This window comes from Lithobates pipiens, unplaced genomic scaffold, assembly GCF_037356315.1.
Source record: "Lithobates pipiens isolate NorthernLeopardFrog02 unplaced genomic scaffold, aLitPip1_a1.2 Scaffold_28, whole genome shotgun sequence".
Lineage (NCBI taxonomy): Eukaryota > Metazoa > Chordata > Amphibia > Anura > Ranidae > Lithobates > Lithobates pipiens.
The window spans coordinates 49898836-49913786 of NW_027507789.1; the positions used below are offsets into that span (position 1 = coordinate 49898836).

General features: G+C 39.7%; 1 protein-coding gene across 1 annotated transcript in view; it reads left to right on the top strand.

Moving 5' to 3' along the window:
- Positions 1-14951, top strand: part of LOC143935371 (protein-glutamine gamma-glutamyltransferase E-like) — a 68128-nt gene that overhangs the window by 32566 nt on the left and 20611 nt on the right. Inside the window, exons 7-10 of the mRNA XM_077459192.1 lie at positions 1035-1138; positions 3896-4138; positions 7664-7969; positions 12675-12832. Coding sequence (XP_077315318.1) covers positions 1035-1138; positions 3896-4138; positions 7664-7969; positions 12675-12832 — 811 coding nt within the window. The remainder of the gene's footprint in view (positions 1-1034; positions 1139-3895; positions 4139-7663; positions 7970-12674; positions 12833-14951) is intronic.

Here is a 14951-nt window from a genome sequence, read left to right on the forward strand (position 1 = left end):
AAAAAAAAAAATCTCAACATATCTCCTGGATAAAATACATCACTGTAGAGGTAGTAAATGATGGTCATCCCCAACACAACCTATTTAGGGGATGGGAAGCCATACTGCAGGGTACAACCCTTGTATAGGCACATCGCATTACAAAAGATGGTTACGGTGTGAGTATATTCATATATATATATATATATATATATATATATATATATATATATCGATATTTTTTTTTTTTTTGCACAAATGTTGAGGTGGTATACTTCCCTTTTTCTTTCTCCCCCTGCAGTCCACCAAAGACCCCTCTGGGCTCTAGTGGTGGCCTTCTTTAGTTTACAATTGGCACTTAATAGGATCCCTTGGGTGCAATACAAAAGCGCAACACAAATATTTTTGATGAGAAATGATTGTAAGACATATACAGTATATCTGTATACAGTATTTAGTATTTAGTTTAGTATTTCAGTATTTTTGTTGTCTTCATAATAGATCATTTGGAAAGAAGTACATCTTCCTGACACAACTTGCACTGAGGAACTGCAGACCATCTGTACTGAATATTCATAGTTTCAATAAGGGGTATTTGTAACCTATTAACTCTATTGTAATGCGATGTGTTTATACAATAGTTGTTTGTTGTAGCATGGCGTCCCTTAAAATAGATGTGCCCACGATGACCACCATTTACTCTCTTTCTACAGTGGTAGTTACCTTAATAGTCCCATCCTGGTATGGTATATTTTATTATATGTCAACAAGGAGAATGTGACCCACTCCTAATTAGTACAGTAGGTGTTCAGAAACTCGGTTGCAGATGTGAATGTGACATCAATGGAGTCCCTGAGAGACATATAAGAGAAATATAAGTGATATAGGAAATCGTCAATTTGTTTTACTCTCCAGCATCCAGCATTTTGGATGGACCCTTTAAATAACCCTTTAATAAGATGATTACTTGAAGGCCCATTCAAAATATTGTGTTGCAGTAATTCAGCAGGGTTCATTTTTCTTAAGTAATGATGTATATGTTTTTCTATTACTAGGAACTTCCATGCATGGAATGAAGGCTTTTTTGCAAGAAAGGATCTTGGACTCGTTTATGGTGGATGGCAAATATTTGATGCAACTCCACAGGAAGCCAGCGAGGGTGTGTGACTGACTGAAGTTAAAACAGATATGCCCCGTATAAATACACATAAAGTATATTTCTATTCATTACATATACTAGATGGACAGATACCATAGATAGATAGATAGATACTGTAGATCAGCCTTTCTCAACCTTTTCAACACAGAGGAACCCTTGAAATAGTTCTCCGGTCTCGAGGAACCCCTGCTAAAAATTTGAGATCTACAACTCATAATACATTAGTGTGATGGTCAGTGAGAGGAATGGTCCTTACACTTTTGGTCATTTGTGAAGAATTACCTCCTTACAGACAGCTAAAAAGATCAATGGTGTCAGTGGGAACTTATCTGAGAGGCAGAAATTGCCCAATGCTGAAGGAACCCCTAGCAACCTCTGGCGTAACCTTAGGGTTCCACGGAACCCTGGCTGAAATTCACTGTCATAGATACATTTGGTGGACAATAGCATCTTCTTATGTATTCTTTTTGATCCTTTTGAAGCTAGGCAAGAACAGATCAGCAGATCTGAATCCTGGCATGTTAGATTTACAACTTCAAAGGCTGCATACGTTGTATTGTTTTGCAAAATACTCTTATTACATCAGGGCTTCCCTGTCTATTTATTATCCTGGTTTCTATCGCCAAAAATCCTGCAGAAAAAAGTTAGAAAATACTCTTACCTTTCATTGTGAATTCCAAACTGACAAAAGTGACGTCCTTTCGAACGAGATCTGGGAAAACTGAGTATCCAAAATCTTTTTAAAAGATACTCCTATTCTGTGTGAGGTGATTTGGGAACCTTAGCTGTCCCAGGAACTCACCCGAAGGAATGTTATGTCATACAGAAGCCAAATATAAAGCAGTCCATACATTATTTTTTTTTGTTTTTCGTTAAACCAGTGGGTTTAACAAAAAACAAAACAAAAAAATAAGACCCAGTTTCTCGTTCACACATTCTGTGTGGATTGGAGAATCTTTCCTGCTGAACTATTCTAACAGCAGGGAACCTTCTCCTCCATCAGAATATACTGATCAGTGCTGCCTATGTGGCACTTCTCGGCAGCACTGATCATTCAGAAAAACCTGACAGGTTGGGGAAAACCCAACAGTCTGGTTGTACAGACATCGATTAGTTGATCAACTTCTGTACAGCCAGCCTATCCATACATGGATCGAAATTTAACCAGTCCCTGCTGAACCAGACTAATTTCAATCCATGTATAATCACTTTAAGATAAGTAATTTTTTTAACTTTTCTCCACAGTTGGTTTTACATGTTTAAAGCTGCAACTGTAAATGGAGTAAGCTTGATATAATAGGTAGACCATATAATGTAAGGCCTGTAGATCTTGTCCTATAATATAGGAGAAACCTGACTGGAGAGTTTCTTCCTTATACATTTTTTTAAATAAAAAAATACAATATTCATACTCAGCCTGCCAAGATTTAAACATAATAGTCCTTAGCGTATGTTCCAAAAAGAAAGCACATTCTGTATATTTGGCATAGAATATCCACTAGCCCATCAATTCAATAGTGTAGGGGCTACAGGTATGAGCCAGCGTTGCTGGAGCACAGAGGGATCTGTCAGGATAGATCCAGGATCCTGAGACATACCCTGGGGCAAGACACCTAAGGTCTAGCAAATGCACATACCTAAAATAGCAGATTGCAGGGCTGGACCTACTAGGGAGTATAAGGCTTATAGCTTTTTTTCACTTTTTTCACTGGATTCTTAAACAATGGTAAGTCCGCAATGGAGTCTCCAAAAGGAAATGGCTGGGTCCATAACAGGGACAGAACTTTTCTTTAGGAACCCCTCCTCCATAGGGTATTGTTGTGCAAAATGCATAGGTGAAGCAAAGATCTATTCTGGCCTACTACCATCTGTGATTCATCACGGGAGGTAGCAGCGTAGCCCAAATACCCTTGCAAACCATCAGAGGTCCAAGTCTACTGAGGTAGTGGTGGGAGAGGCTTTGCCAGCATGGCAATGTCAAGAATCAGCTGATCTGATAAGCTGAAAAATGAGCCCCTTCTGATTCTGCAGCAACTATAGAAACTTGCTAGTGGAAAAAAATAAATCTTGAGTAAAGTAAAGCTTTTTCGTATAGCAGAGGAGAGTTGTTCACTCTCCTAGGACAATAGCATAAAACCAAGGCATGCTAGAACTGGGAAAGGTTATCTTGGACTGTCCTTACAACTTTGTTTTGTCTGATCTCCTGAAGCTATTTTACCTCAATTCTGTGTCCTGTGTATGTAATGTAAGATTAAGGCCTCTTTCACACAGGACGGATCCGTGATGATCTGCCCCATGGACATCCACTTGCTCAGCGGGGATCGCTCCGTCGATCCCCACTGAGCAGGAAGATGACAGGTTTGTCTCTGCACACTGTGCAGGGACGGACCTGTCAGAGCGTTGCTCTCCCCTATGGGGGATCGGATGAGGACGGACCGCAGAGTCCGTCATTACCTGATCCTCAGATGGATGGAAACGTAGGTTTTTCCTCTGTCACACTTTTTCGGATCGGAGTGGGTAGGATGTCAGCGGACTTGTCACCACTGACATCCAACGCTCCATAGAGGTCTATGGAGCATCCATTCAGGTTCACCTAAAAAACTGACAGGCGGACCTGAACTGATCGCTCGTGTGAAAGAGGCCTAAGGAGAATAACTTTCTTATGAAGTATTACATTCCATAATCTTTAACACGTATCTAATCATAGATCTAATCATGTTATACTAACAAACAATACATGACTGTGCTTTCATACAGGTATGTACCGATTAGGACCAACCTCATTGTATGCTGTGAAGAACGGAGATGTAGACAAACCTCACGATGGACCATTTGTGTTTGCTGAAGTGAATGCAGACACAGTAACCTGGGTAAAAAGTAGAGATGGAACCAGGAGAAAGGTTTACACTGATACTGCATCCGTGGGGAAGCTCATCAGCACCAAAGCCGTTGGTATCTTTGAACGCAGGGATGTAACCTATGACTACAAATACCCTGAAGGTATCTTTTACTTTGATATGCCTCATTTAATGACAGGATAATGTGTTCAAATCTTGCTTGAAGCTTATGAGTTATATACAAGTCATATGATTAAGAAATAAGCAGCACAAGGGATGAATATAATGGGTCAGGGGAATAAAACACCAATAACAAGCCAAGCTTTGAGCTGACTGTATTTATACTGTATATATGCATGTAAAGATGTACAGTAAAGAACTTGCTCAGAGAGACACACAGAGGCACAGAGGCTGCCTTGGACCCACTTCTCAATGTGCTAGCTATCTGGCGCTCATGCTGACCCTCTGACTTCAGTTCTTTCAAAAGCGCTGACTCAGAACAAGTGTGAAAATCAGTAGTTCTCATTTTTTTCTGATATCGCTGACCTGTACTCTTGTTACTGCTCAGAGACATAGCAAATAGTGAGTCCCTAGGTAGCCATGACAGCCTGGCATTTCAGTAGAAAGCAAAATTTTGCCTTGCATTTTTATTAATGGGTTTACTGTAACATTTGCTTGTGTTTGTTAGTGGTGCAGGGCCTAGCTGTTTCACAAAAGATGCCATTGGATTTTTTAAATAATAATTATGATGTACAGTTGCACAGAACACAAGTACACCAAACGAAGGATGATGTAAAAAAATTACCCAACATTAGTACCAAAATACAAACACCGGGGCAATTGAAAACACATCTCTAAAGTATTGTCAATTATGCATATTAGCTGGAAACGGTAAAGATATCAATCCTATGGGGATTCCTCCATTGAAAAGCTGTAAAGTGCCCCTGTAGGGCGTGGAATGGGCGAATGAATTCACTCATGGGTCAGGCACGAACATTAGAAAAGAGGAAGAATAAATAGAAACAGTGAGCTAGAAAATGTGAAGGGAAGAGGAAAAGAACACACACAGAAGAAAAAACTGGACATGGGAAAAGAAGAATAGAGAAAGGGGGGACAAAGGTACATCGATTTTCTCGAGGCTCGACCAGACGGCAGCATCCATAATTAATGTGTCCTGCTATCACACTGTGAAAGTAAGGAGCGGTCCACGTTGAAGTGATCATTATAGGTCATCCTCAGATTTCAAACCTTGATAAATGTAGTGTGTCATTAGGTTTGGAAGTGAGCTTCTCATGTGTCATAGTCCCCATAAGCCTCTGTTTAAAGAAGTTCTAATGGCTCAAGGTTTTTTACTTTCATGCATTCTATCAATGAAAGTAAAAAGCCTTCTGAGCCCCATCTTGATCCAGAGATTTGCAGGAGAGCCTTCGCTCTCCGGGCACTCTCCCTCCTCATTGGCTAATCATTGGCTAATCAATCACAGCCAATGAACCAAAGAGGAGAGAGTGAGGCTGAGCCACGGCTCTGTGTGTGAATGGACATGCAGAGCAGTGACTTGGGAGCGAACCCACTTGGGTGCCCCCATAGCAAGCTCCTTTCTCTGGGGGCACTTGGCAGAAGAGGGGCCAGGAGGGCTGGTGGGGGACCCAAGAATAGGAGAATCAGGGGCTGGTCTGTGCAAAACCACTCGTATGACATGTTTGTTTGTTTTTTTAGGAAAAAAAATGCATTTTATATCACTTGAACTTCAGCTAACATCTCCAAGCTTTAGCTAACCTCTGCCAGGCTGCCATGAACACAAAGCCCACCAGCAGTTTCTAATTTCTATTAGGAATTGGGATGGGTCTATGTAATAGGGCTTTCCACAGGTTAAGAGTAAGATTAATAGTTTTTCTGTTAAGTAACAAGAAGGACCTCCTCTGTAGCTTCTAGGCTTTCTTTGAACACCGGGTTAAACCAGGTAGTGTCACTGCCTGCCAAGTGCCTCTATAACAATCCATCACAGACTGCACTTCTGCATGTGTAAACCTATCCTTAAAGTGGTGTTTCACCCAAAAAAATAAAAAATCATGAATGACAAAAAAAGTACTCACCTCTAAATGGCTGTTGCTAGGGGGTCCCTCGTAGTCTGCCTCCTTCAGTGCCTGGGCTCTTGACGTCACTTCTCCTTGGCGCAGGAGGGGCTCAGCTCTGCCCCTTCCTTCTTGTCAATCATATGGGACACGTGACAGGTCCCAGATGATTACGTGGCCAATCACGGTGCGCGGTGCGGCTCGCGAATGCGCGGTGGGTGTCCAGCTGTGAAGTCACAGCCGGGCGCCCACAGTTATAATGCCAGCACCGCTGAACGGAGTTGGAGACGAGCACATCGCTGGACCCTGGGACAGGTAAGTGTTTTCCGATTATTAAAAGTCAGCAGCCCAGTATTTGTAGCTGCTGAGTTTGAATTTTTTTGTTTTATAATGGAAACACCACTTTAAAAACTTTTTTTTTTTTTCAAAAGAAATCAAAGAAATATTAAAGCTCTGCACAATACTTATTCCAAAAAATCCTGGCTTAATGCACATGGGGTGTCTGTTTAAGCCCCTCTGAATGCCAGAACTCCTAGAAATTACTGCTTAACCACTTAAGGACCAGAAGGATTTTCCCCCTTAATGACCAGGCCATTCTTTGCGATAGGACACTGCATCGCTTTAACTGACAACTGTGCAGTCATGCGACGCTGTACCCAAACAAAATTAATGACCTTTTTTTCCCACAAATAGAGCTTTCTTTTGGTGGTATTTGATCACCTCTGCTTTTTTTGGGTTTTTTTGCGCTGTAAACAAAAAACAGCGACAATTTTGAAAAAAAAACTATATTTTTTACTTTTTGCTAAAATGAATATCCCAATTAAAAAAAAAAAAACATTTCTTCATGAGTTTAGGCCGATATATATTCTTCTACAAATTTTCGGTTAAAAAAAAATCGCAAAATAAGCGTATATATAAATTGGTCTGCGCAAAAGTTATAGTGTCTACATAATAGGGGATAGATTTATGGCATTTTTATTATTATTTTTTTACCAGTAATGGGACAATTTACATTTATACAGCCAAATAGCCACTGATTACTGTATAACTGTCATGGGGGGGGGGGATCACGGGGTAGAATGTGTTTCCTTGTGTGTTCTAACTGTGGGGGGATGGGACTGCCTGGAGGAGGAGACTGATCGCTGTTCTTAATCTTTAGTATATTAGCAGATCTGTTTCTCCTCCCCTGACAGAATAGAGATCTGTCTGTTTACATTGACAGATCTCTGTTCTGTCTCTGACAAGAGTGATCAAGGATGGCCAGCGGGCATCACGACCGCCGGCAACGCACATTTGTGTCGCGTCGCAGGCACGCGCATGCACCCCTACAGCTCTTAAAGCAGCCGATGTACCATGGTGGCTGGTCCTTAAGTGGTTAAAAACCGCACCAAAAGTCGCATATTGCATACACGTTTTAAGCACGTCTAGCGTTTGAGCATTATTGCATTCTGTTGGCAAGGATATTAATTTTCCTAGCCATTGAAATGCATTAACAATCAAATGCTAGATATGTCTAATGTTTGTGCATGTTTAGACGCATTCAGGCAAAAAAAAAAAAAGATTTTAAAAATGTTAAGGTCCACATTTACTCACGCTTATGTCAAATTTGTTTTCAGGTTCTTTTAAGGAAAGAGAGATTTTTGAAAAAGCAAGAAATATAATGGTGCCACCTAAATTTTTCACAATGTCTTTGCGCGAATCTGTTGCTGCTCCTGAAAAACCTTTATTTACTGCCAGTTTTAAAAGGGCCGCTGAAACACAAGTTGGTGAAGACCTGAAACTCACCTTGATACTCAAAAACACTGTAACTGATCCCCAGAAGATAGAGATCAAAATGACAGCCACCGCCATAATATACAACAGTAAACCAGTTAAAGATTTTCTTACTAATTCCCATTCAGTTTTACTAGGACCTAATGAAGGTAGGTACAATGTACAGTATGTATGCCTATGTATATATAAATGCATAAACTGCAAATATTGCACACAGGGAATACATAAAACCACTCTTCTACAAATGGTAAATAAAAAAAAACAAGATTCCCATTGAAGATGAACATTGGTTAGTATGTTACAAACATGGCATCCCTTTTCCCGCTGGGGTGGGCAGAAAGACCCAACTGATTATGTGACCATTGTGATTGGCTGACACCAATATTGGTAATTCCCTAATTCGATTAGTTATTTACATACTTTTGTTTAGTTAAATTTGTTTAATCCATTTAAATCGTTTTCGGAATTTGTTTTGTTTATTCGTATATGAATTGATTTGAATTCTTATTCAAATTGGGATCGCTTCAAGAAGTTTTTGAATCAATTTCAAATAGTTTTAGAATTCAAATCGTTTCCGAAGTCGAAAAGTTTTCAAATTCAAATAGTTTTCAGATTTTCAAAGAGAATAAATTAAAGGAATAGAATAGGAAAAAATTGAATATAAAAGAATATAACAGAAAATAAAATAATAGAATATAATAGAGTAAAACAGAACAAAATAGGATGAAAAAAAAAAGAACAGAATAGAATGGAATCGAATAAAATAGAAAGGAATAGAATAGAATAAAAAAATAATATAATTAAATAGAAAGATTATAACCATCTTCTGAAATTTGAACAGAATAGACCAAAATAAAATAATATAACCATTTTCCAAAAATCAAAGATAAATCTATTTGAATTTGAATAGAATAGAAAAAATAGAGTAGAATAGAATAGAAAATAGCACAATAGTATAGAAAAAAAACAACAGAATAGAATAGAATGAATATATCCATTCTCCTATTCTAATCTATTCATTTCTATTCAAATTGATTCTATTTGAATTTTTGGAAATAGTTATATTCTTTCTATTCAATTCTATTGTTTTTTTATTGTATTTTTTCTGTTTGTTTATTCTATTTATTATTATTTATTTATTGTTTATTCTATTCTTTTGTTTCTATTCTATTCTCTTTTATTTTCTATTCTATTTTATTCAAATGCATTCTATTTGAATTTGGGAAGATGGTTATATTCTTTCTATTCTATTCTATTGTTTTTTCTATATTATTCTGTTATTCTCTATTCTAATCTATTCTTTTAAAATTCGAATTGATTCTATTTGTATTTTGGGAAATGGTTATATTCTTTCTATTCTATATTTTTTTTATACTTTTCTATTTTATTCTTTTTATTATTCTATTATTTTATGTATTTGAAGTCAAATGTATTCTATTTGAAATTTGAATTTATTATGTTATTCTATTCTATTTGTTTCTATTATATTCTAGTCTATTCTATTCTTTTATTTTCTGTTATATTCTTTTCTATTATATTATTATTATTTTTTAAACTATATTATTCTCTTTGGAAATTCGTAAACGAGTCGTATTTAAAAACGATTTGAATTTGAAAACTATCAGAGTTTGAAAACGTTTTGAAAATCGATTTTGAAAACGATATGAATTCAAAAAGTATTAAAAAAGTATTCGAAAGCGATTTGAATTCAAATTTTGTCCGACGTTTTTTTTTTCATTATTTCAGGTTTGTTTAAATTCGGTACTGTTGTAATACAAAAATTAATTCCAATTTCAATTCATAACGAAACAAACCGTACATGTCTACAGTAGATCACAGGTGTGATATGGGACATGTCCTCCGGCTTTCAGCCCTTACCTCCATACGGGCTTTCTGTTTGAGGATGTGTCAGTGGACTATGAGAACACTCATTAGCATCCCTGCAGCCCACTGAAATCACAAATCCGTCTGCCACAGTGGAAGACTGTATTGGTAGTTTACTTATTCTTAGTAATCTGTGAAAAAATGAAACCATGTTCCAAAGTTAGAAAATAATTTAGTTTTTAACACTTGCAGTGTTGGTGGAAGATGTTCTCAAAGTGCATTTTTGTGCTTTTAAATGTAAGTCACCATTAATGTTTATAAGTACTAATTGCAGGGGTGTCAAACTTAATTTAATTGCAAGCCGCATCAGAATTATGGTTGCCCTTAAAAGGCCTGGTTGTATCTGTAGGGCTTATTACATTTATTCAGGTTTTTTTTTTCCCACGGAGAATAGGTGCAGGAACTCAACCATGCATGTGGCCAACAGTGGGAAGATCTTAAAGGGACAATAAATACCAGGAGTGTGTTATATGCGGAGTTCAGGGATGAGCTATGTTTAGAGTGCAGTTTCAGGGGTACCTCACCTGTCCAGCCTGGAAATGGAGTCAGCTCCAACTCTCTCTCTCTCTCACTTGCAGGGAGATCTTTGGTTGGGCACAGATGGTGATCACATTGCAGCTTACCATGTGATACCCCATCCCACACTCCATCTACATCTGCATCTCCCTTGTCCCCACTGCGAGTGCAGGGCAGGCAGGGATCTGTGAGAGCCCCTGAAAATAAATCTGTCCTTGTTAACACAGAAGGCTTCTTTGTTTACAAGTGACAGTAGTGATTAGGGAGTGCAGGGTGAGAGCCGGAAGTGGAGGAACACTGTTCTGCCACCTTCCAGTCTAAATAAAGCCCTGGGTTTGAGGGTCACACAAAATGGTCTGGCGGGCTGGATTCGGTCAATGGGCCTTGTGTTTGACACATGTGCTGTAGTATGTTGATTCAGTGATCATCACTGCAGTCACAATTTGAGCATGTTTACTTCAGAAACATGTATGAAGTTTTTCCCTTGTTGGAGCAAACTAGACCATGCTTTAGATGAGTCTTTAGCCTTACTCTGTGGGCTTCTTCTATTTGTTGAACTTGATGAACCTGTACTTTCCTGATGGCTCCATGTCAGCACAGCTGGATATAGGCTCTTCCCCTCCCCCCCCCCCCCCCATGCCTCCAGGACTTAACTCCTATAAATTTGAGCCCACCTACAGCCTCAGCATTCTTTTTTCCTCCTAAGCAGAGGTGTGCTCCTCTACCTGGCTGGTCTAAAAGGCTGGCCATCCGTCCATGCATGTGGATTAGGCTGGACACAGTCCCTGGTGTCTTGGCTAAATTACTCATAATCCAGGGAGCCCTGCTGCTGGTCCTTGGGGTGGCTTTTATCAGGGCAAACATGTAAAGTGGGTAGCGGTGTTGGCAGAGTCTCCACTGTGCACGTGCACCTACGCTGTGCTGGTGTTTATGGTCGGATGACGGAGGATGGGTGAGCTAAATTTGAAAATGCTTTCTACCCAAATGAATGCTGCATTATTGGGCATTGTTGTGCCTTGCTCCCTGCAGCCTCTATGCATAGCCCAAGCTCATCCACAGGGAATACTCTGCATAACAGGTACACAAAGTAACACTTTGTTCACACATGGCAATAACTTGTTGGTGGCTTCTCAAGTTTGCTTTACTGTTGTGTCATTATGCCAACCCCCTCAAAAGACCAGCATTTCCAGAGAAGGTAACAAAGTCACCTGTGGATGACTACTGGGCTAGCTATGGCCTGTTGAGGTATGGGATATCCTTTTATATTTCTATGTGCTCTCCAGTTTTTTATCAAAAAAACAAAAAAAAAGGGGAGAAGCATGTTTATGAGGTCTACAATTCCCTTGGTTTGTGTACGTTACAGAATATCAGTGTAATTCTGTTGCAAATTCCTACCTTTTTGCTGTTGTACTGAACAATTTTTTTCATTATGTCCTGATTCTTGGCAGGGTAAGGTTTAGCTCATTAACCACCTGGTGAATCAGGGCTGTGGATGTAGGCTTCATCCTTAAGGTTTGTTACTAAGCAAACTATTTTACTGCATTTAATTATTTTTATGGGCTGGTTTGTTAATTGGCATGCAAAACCCTGTGGAAAGGTTATCTATTGGTAATTACCAGTCTCAGAACAAACAGCCCTCTTCAGGCTCTTAAATAAAGAAGACGTGAATGAACATGACAGTGTGAATCTTTCTTTGATTAAGCAACCAGAGATGAGGATTGATACCTAACAGGTTGTCTTATTTATTAAACAAGTGGCCAATACACTCAAAGGAGTTATTCCTACGTACCATGTGAAGGGGTTAAATTCTTTGGCAAGGAGCAGTCTCATAGCTTTCCCAAGCAAACATCCCTCTTCAGACTCTAGAAGAGGAATACACAAATGGTCATGACAGTATGTATTCCACTGGCTCAAGCAGCCAGGGATAAGGATGACATCTATTAGGATGTCACATTCAATAAACACATTGGCAACGCACTCTAAAGGTGTGGTTTCGGATCACCCTTTAAAAAGGGTTATCTGCTCTGGCAATGAGAAGCTGCCTAGCCATGCCAGGTGAAACAGACCATTTTCCAAATTGAGGCGTGTGTAGCATTACCCCTCCCCTGTTTTGGCTAGTTAGTTCTCAGCTGTGCTGACATGAAGCCGTCAAGAAAACGGAAAATTGGATTCAATACACGCTCCTTGGCAGCACAGATCCCACCCAGCTTGGAAGGACTAGTTACAGAACGCCGAGGCTGTAGGTGGGCTCAAATTTATATGAGTTAAGTCCTGGAGGCAAGGGGGGGAGGGCGGAGCCTATACCCAGCTGTGCTGCCATGGATCTCGTTAGGAAAGGAAAATTACGGTAAGTATTTGAATTCAATTTTCCGTTTTTTCAGCCTGAATGTGAAACCATATTTTGTTGTGCTTTGATGCCTCTTCATAACCTTTCTTTATGTACTTGTTTTCCAGAGAAACCTATTGAGATGAAATTACCATATGTTGTTTATAGAGATGCCATAACTGCAGACAACATGATTCAAGTTGTAGCTGTGTGTACCAAGGAAAAGGGAGCCAACATGCTAGTACAAACAGTGACTACGCTGAAGAATCCAACACTGCTGTTAAGGGTAGGACTCACAATCTTCTTACTGCACTCCAATGTCCAAAGGTATAATAAGGGTTCTAGTTAAAAAACAGAGGTATGGTCATACCATGGGTCATAACACTGATTTAACAAAACAAAAAACGTTTGTGCATTTATAAAATAGTGGTGTGTGATACAACATTGCATTGCCTCCTCTAGCTTCCGACTTTTGCAAATTTAATGAACAGAAGTAGAAGAAAGAGAAAAGCGCAGTCACTTGATCAGTTCTTCTCTAATTACAGAGTTTTCTCTGCTGCATAGGATTCCATAAGGTGCAAACCGTGACCCACATTTTATCAATGGGACGCTTGTGCTGAGAGTGGGATTGGATCATATAGAGCAGCCATTCTCAACTAGGGTTCCTCCAGAGGTTGCAAGGGGTTCCTCGGGCTGCACCATTAGACCTCCAATTTCATACTGCCTGCATAGTTCTAAGGCCAACGCTTGTTGTGCAACGTTTGTATAGGTAGCATTTTGACCATCTGTAACAATGGCACATTTTAACCATAACTTTAACCACTTAAGGACCAGAAGGATTTACCCCCTTAATGACCAGACCATATTTTACGATACAGCACTGCATCACTTTAACTGACAATTGTGCGGTCGTGCAAAGTTGTACCCAAACACCCACAGTGGCTCCTGCACAAAACGACATACGGGCATGTCGTTTCGCGCAATAATGCTGCCCAGCCGTAGTATATGTGCGGTGGGCGGTTCTATAGTGGTAAAGGGTGGCATTCTTTACATTCTTTGGTTTTAGCAGGGGGTTCCCCAGGATCTGAATTATTCCAAGGGTTTCTCTGAAGTTAAAAGTTTGACAAAAGCTGATACAAAGTATTTAAACTCAAGTACAAAAATTTAATATGTTGGAACCTACCATTCCATAAATGCGGTGGCTCCATTTGTTTTAATTTATTCAGGCTTTTTTCTCAGTATTTTCACTGAGTGACCCTGCCAGTAATACACTTCCTGTCCTAGGGTGACAACACTCATTCATCATACAGTAAAACTTTGGATTGCAAGCATAATTTGTTCCGGAAACATGCTTGTAATCCAAAGCACTGGTATATCAAAGCGAATTTCCCCATAAGAAATAATGGAAACTCAAATGATTTGTTCCACAACCATTTATTCATAAGTCCTTCAGTTTATAGTCCATATAAAAAGAATATAGCAATGTAACCAGGTTGTGTAAATAAAATGTCCATCCACAAATGGCAGCCTCCACAAGGGGATTAAAAGCAAAATACAGCAGAAGCTACAGAGTATAAAAGAGAAGAGAGGCACCTCTAAGTGTAGCAATATGGTTACATTTATTGAAGGTACAACATTTAGCAACTCACGTAGTTGATAATTAAAAGAGGCACGTATGCAGGCATGCATAGCTAAAACTGCCAACTGTCACCGCTGTCAGGGCCAGATTAAGAACATCATGGGCCTGGTGCTGAGGATTTTGGTGGGGCCTTTTATAAACAATAAATAAATAAAAATGCAAACTATTTTTTGTTATAACAAATTAAATTGGGGGCGTGGCTTGGCGAGCAGCGTGGATGGACGCTGAGTAGAGGAGCTCCGAGGACACAGGGGATTCGGATCGAAAACGGACTGCTATAAAGGGCGATTATGCCAAACCACATGAAAAAAGGGGCACACATTCGGCCCCTACGCTCATCGGGCACACCGAAAAGCAAACAATCGCCGGCAAACCTCAGTAAATACCGGTATAACGACGGGAGCTGCAGTCCCAAGATGGCGCCGATGAACTATCCATACCAGCTTCTAGGACTCCTCCAGAGGTATTGACACCTGTGACCCCCCTTTAACTTACGCAACCATGACAGAAATAGCTGCTGATATTAAAAATTCCTTTTCAGCAGCTATCACAGACATCAAGTCTGAACTACTCAGGCTATCTGAACAAATGGCGGTCAATGACAGGGCAGGCAAGAGGAGAGACAGAGCTTTAGTGAGACTGGATGACATTACAACAACTCACTCCCAACAGATGGTTGAAATGAATAGGCAGATCGAAGACCTCGATAACAGAGGAAGGAGACATAATATCAGAGTGAGGGGAATTCCTGAATCCGTCGCCCCAG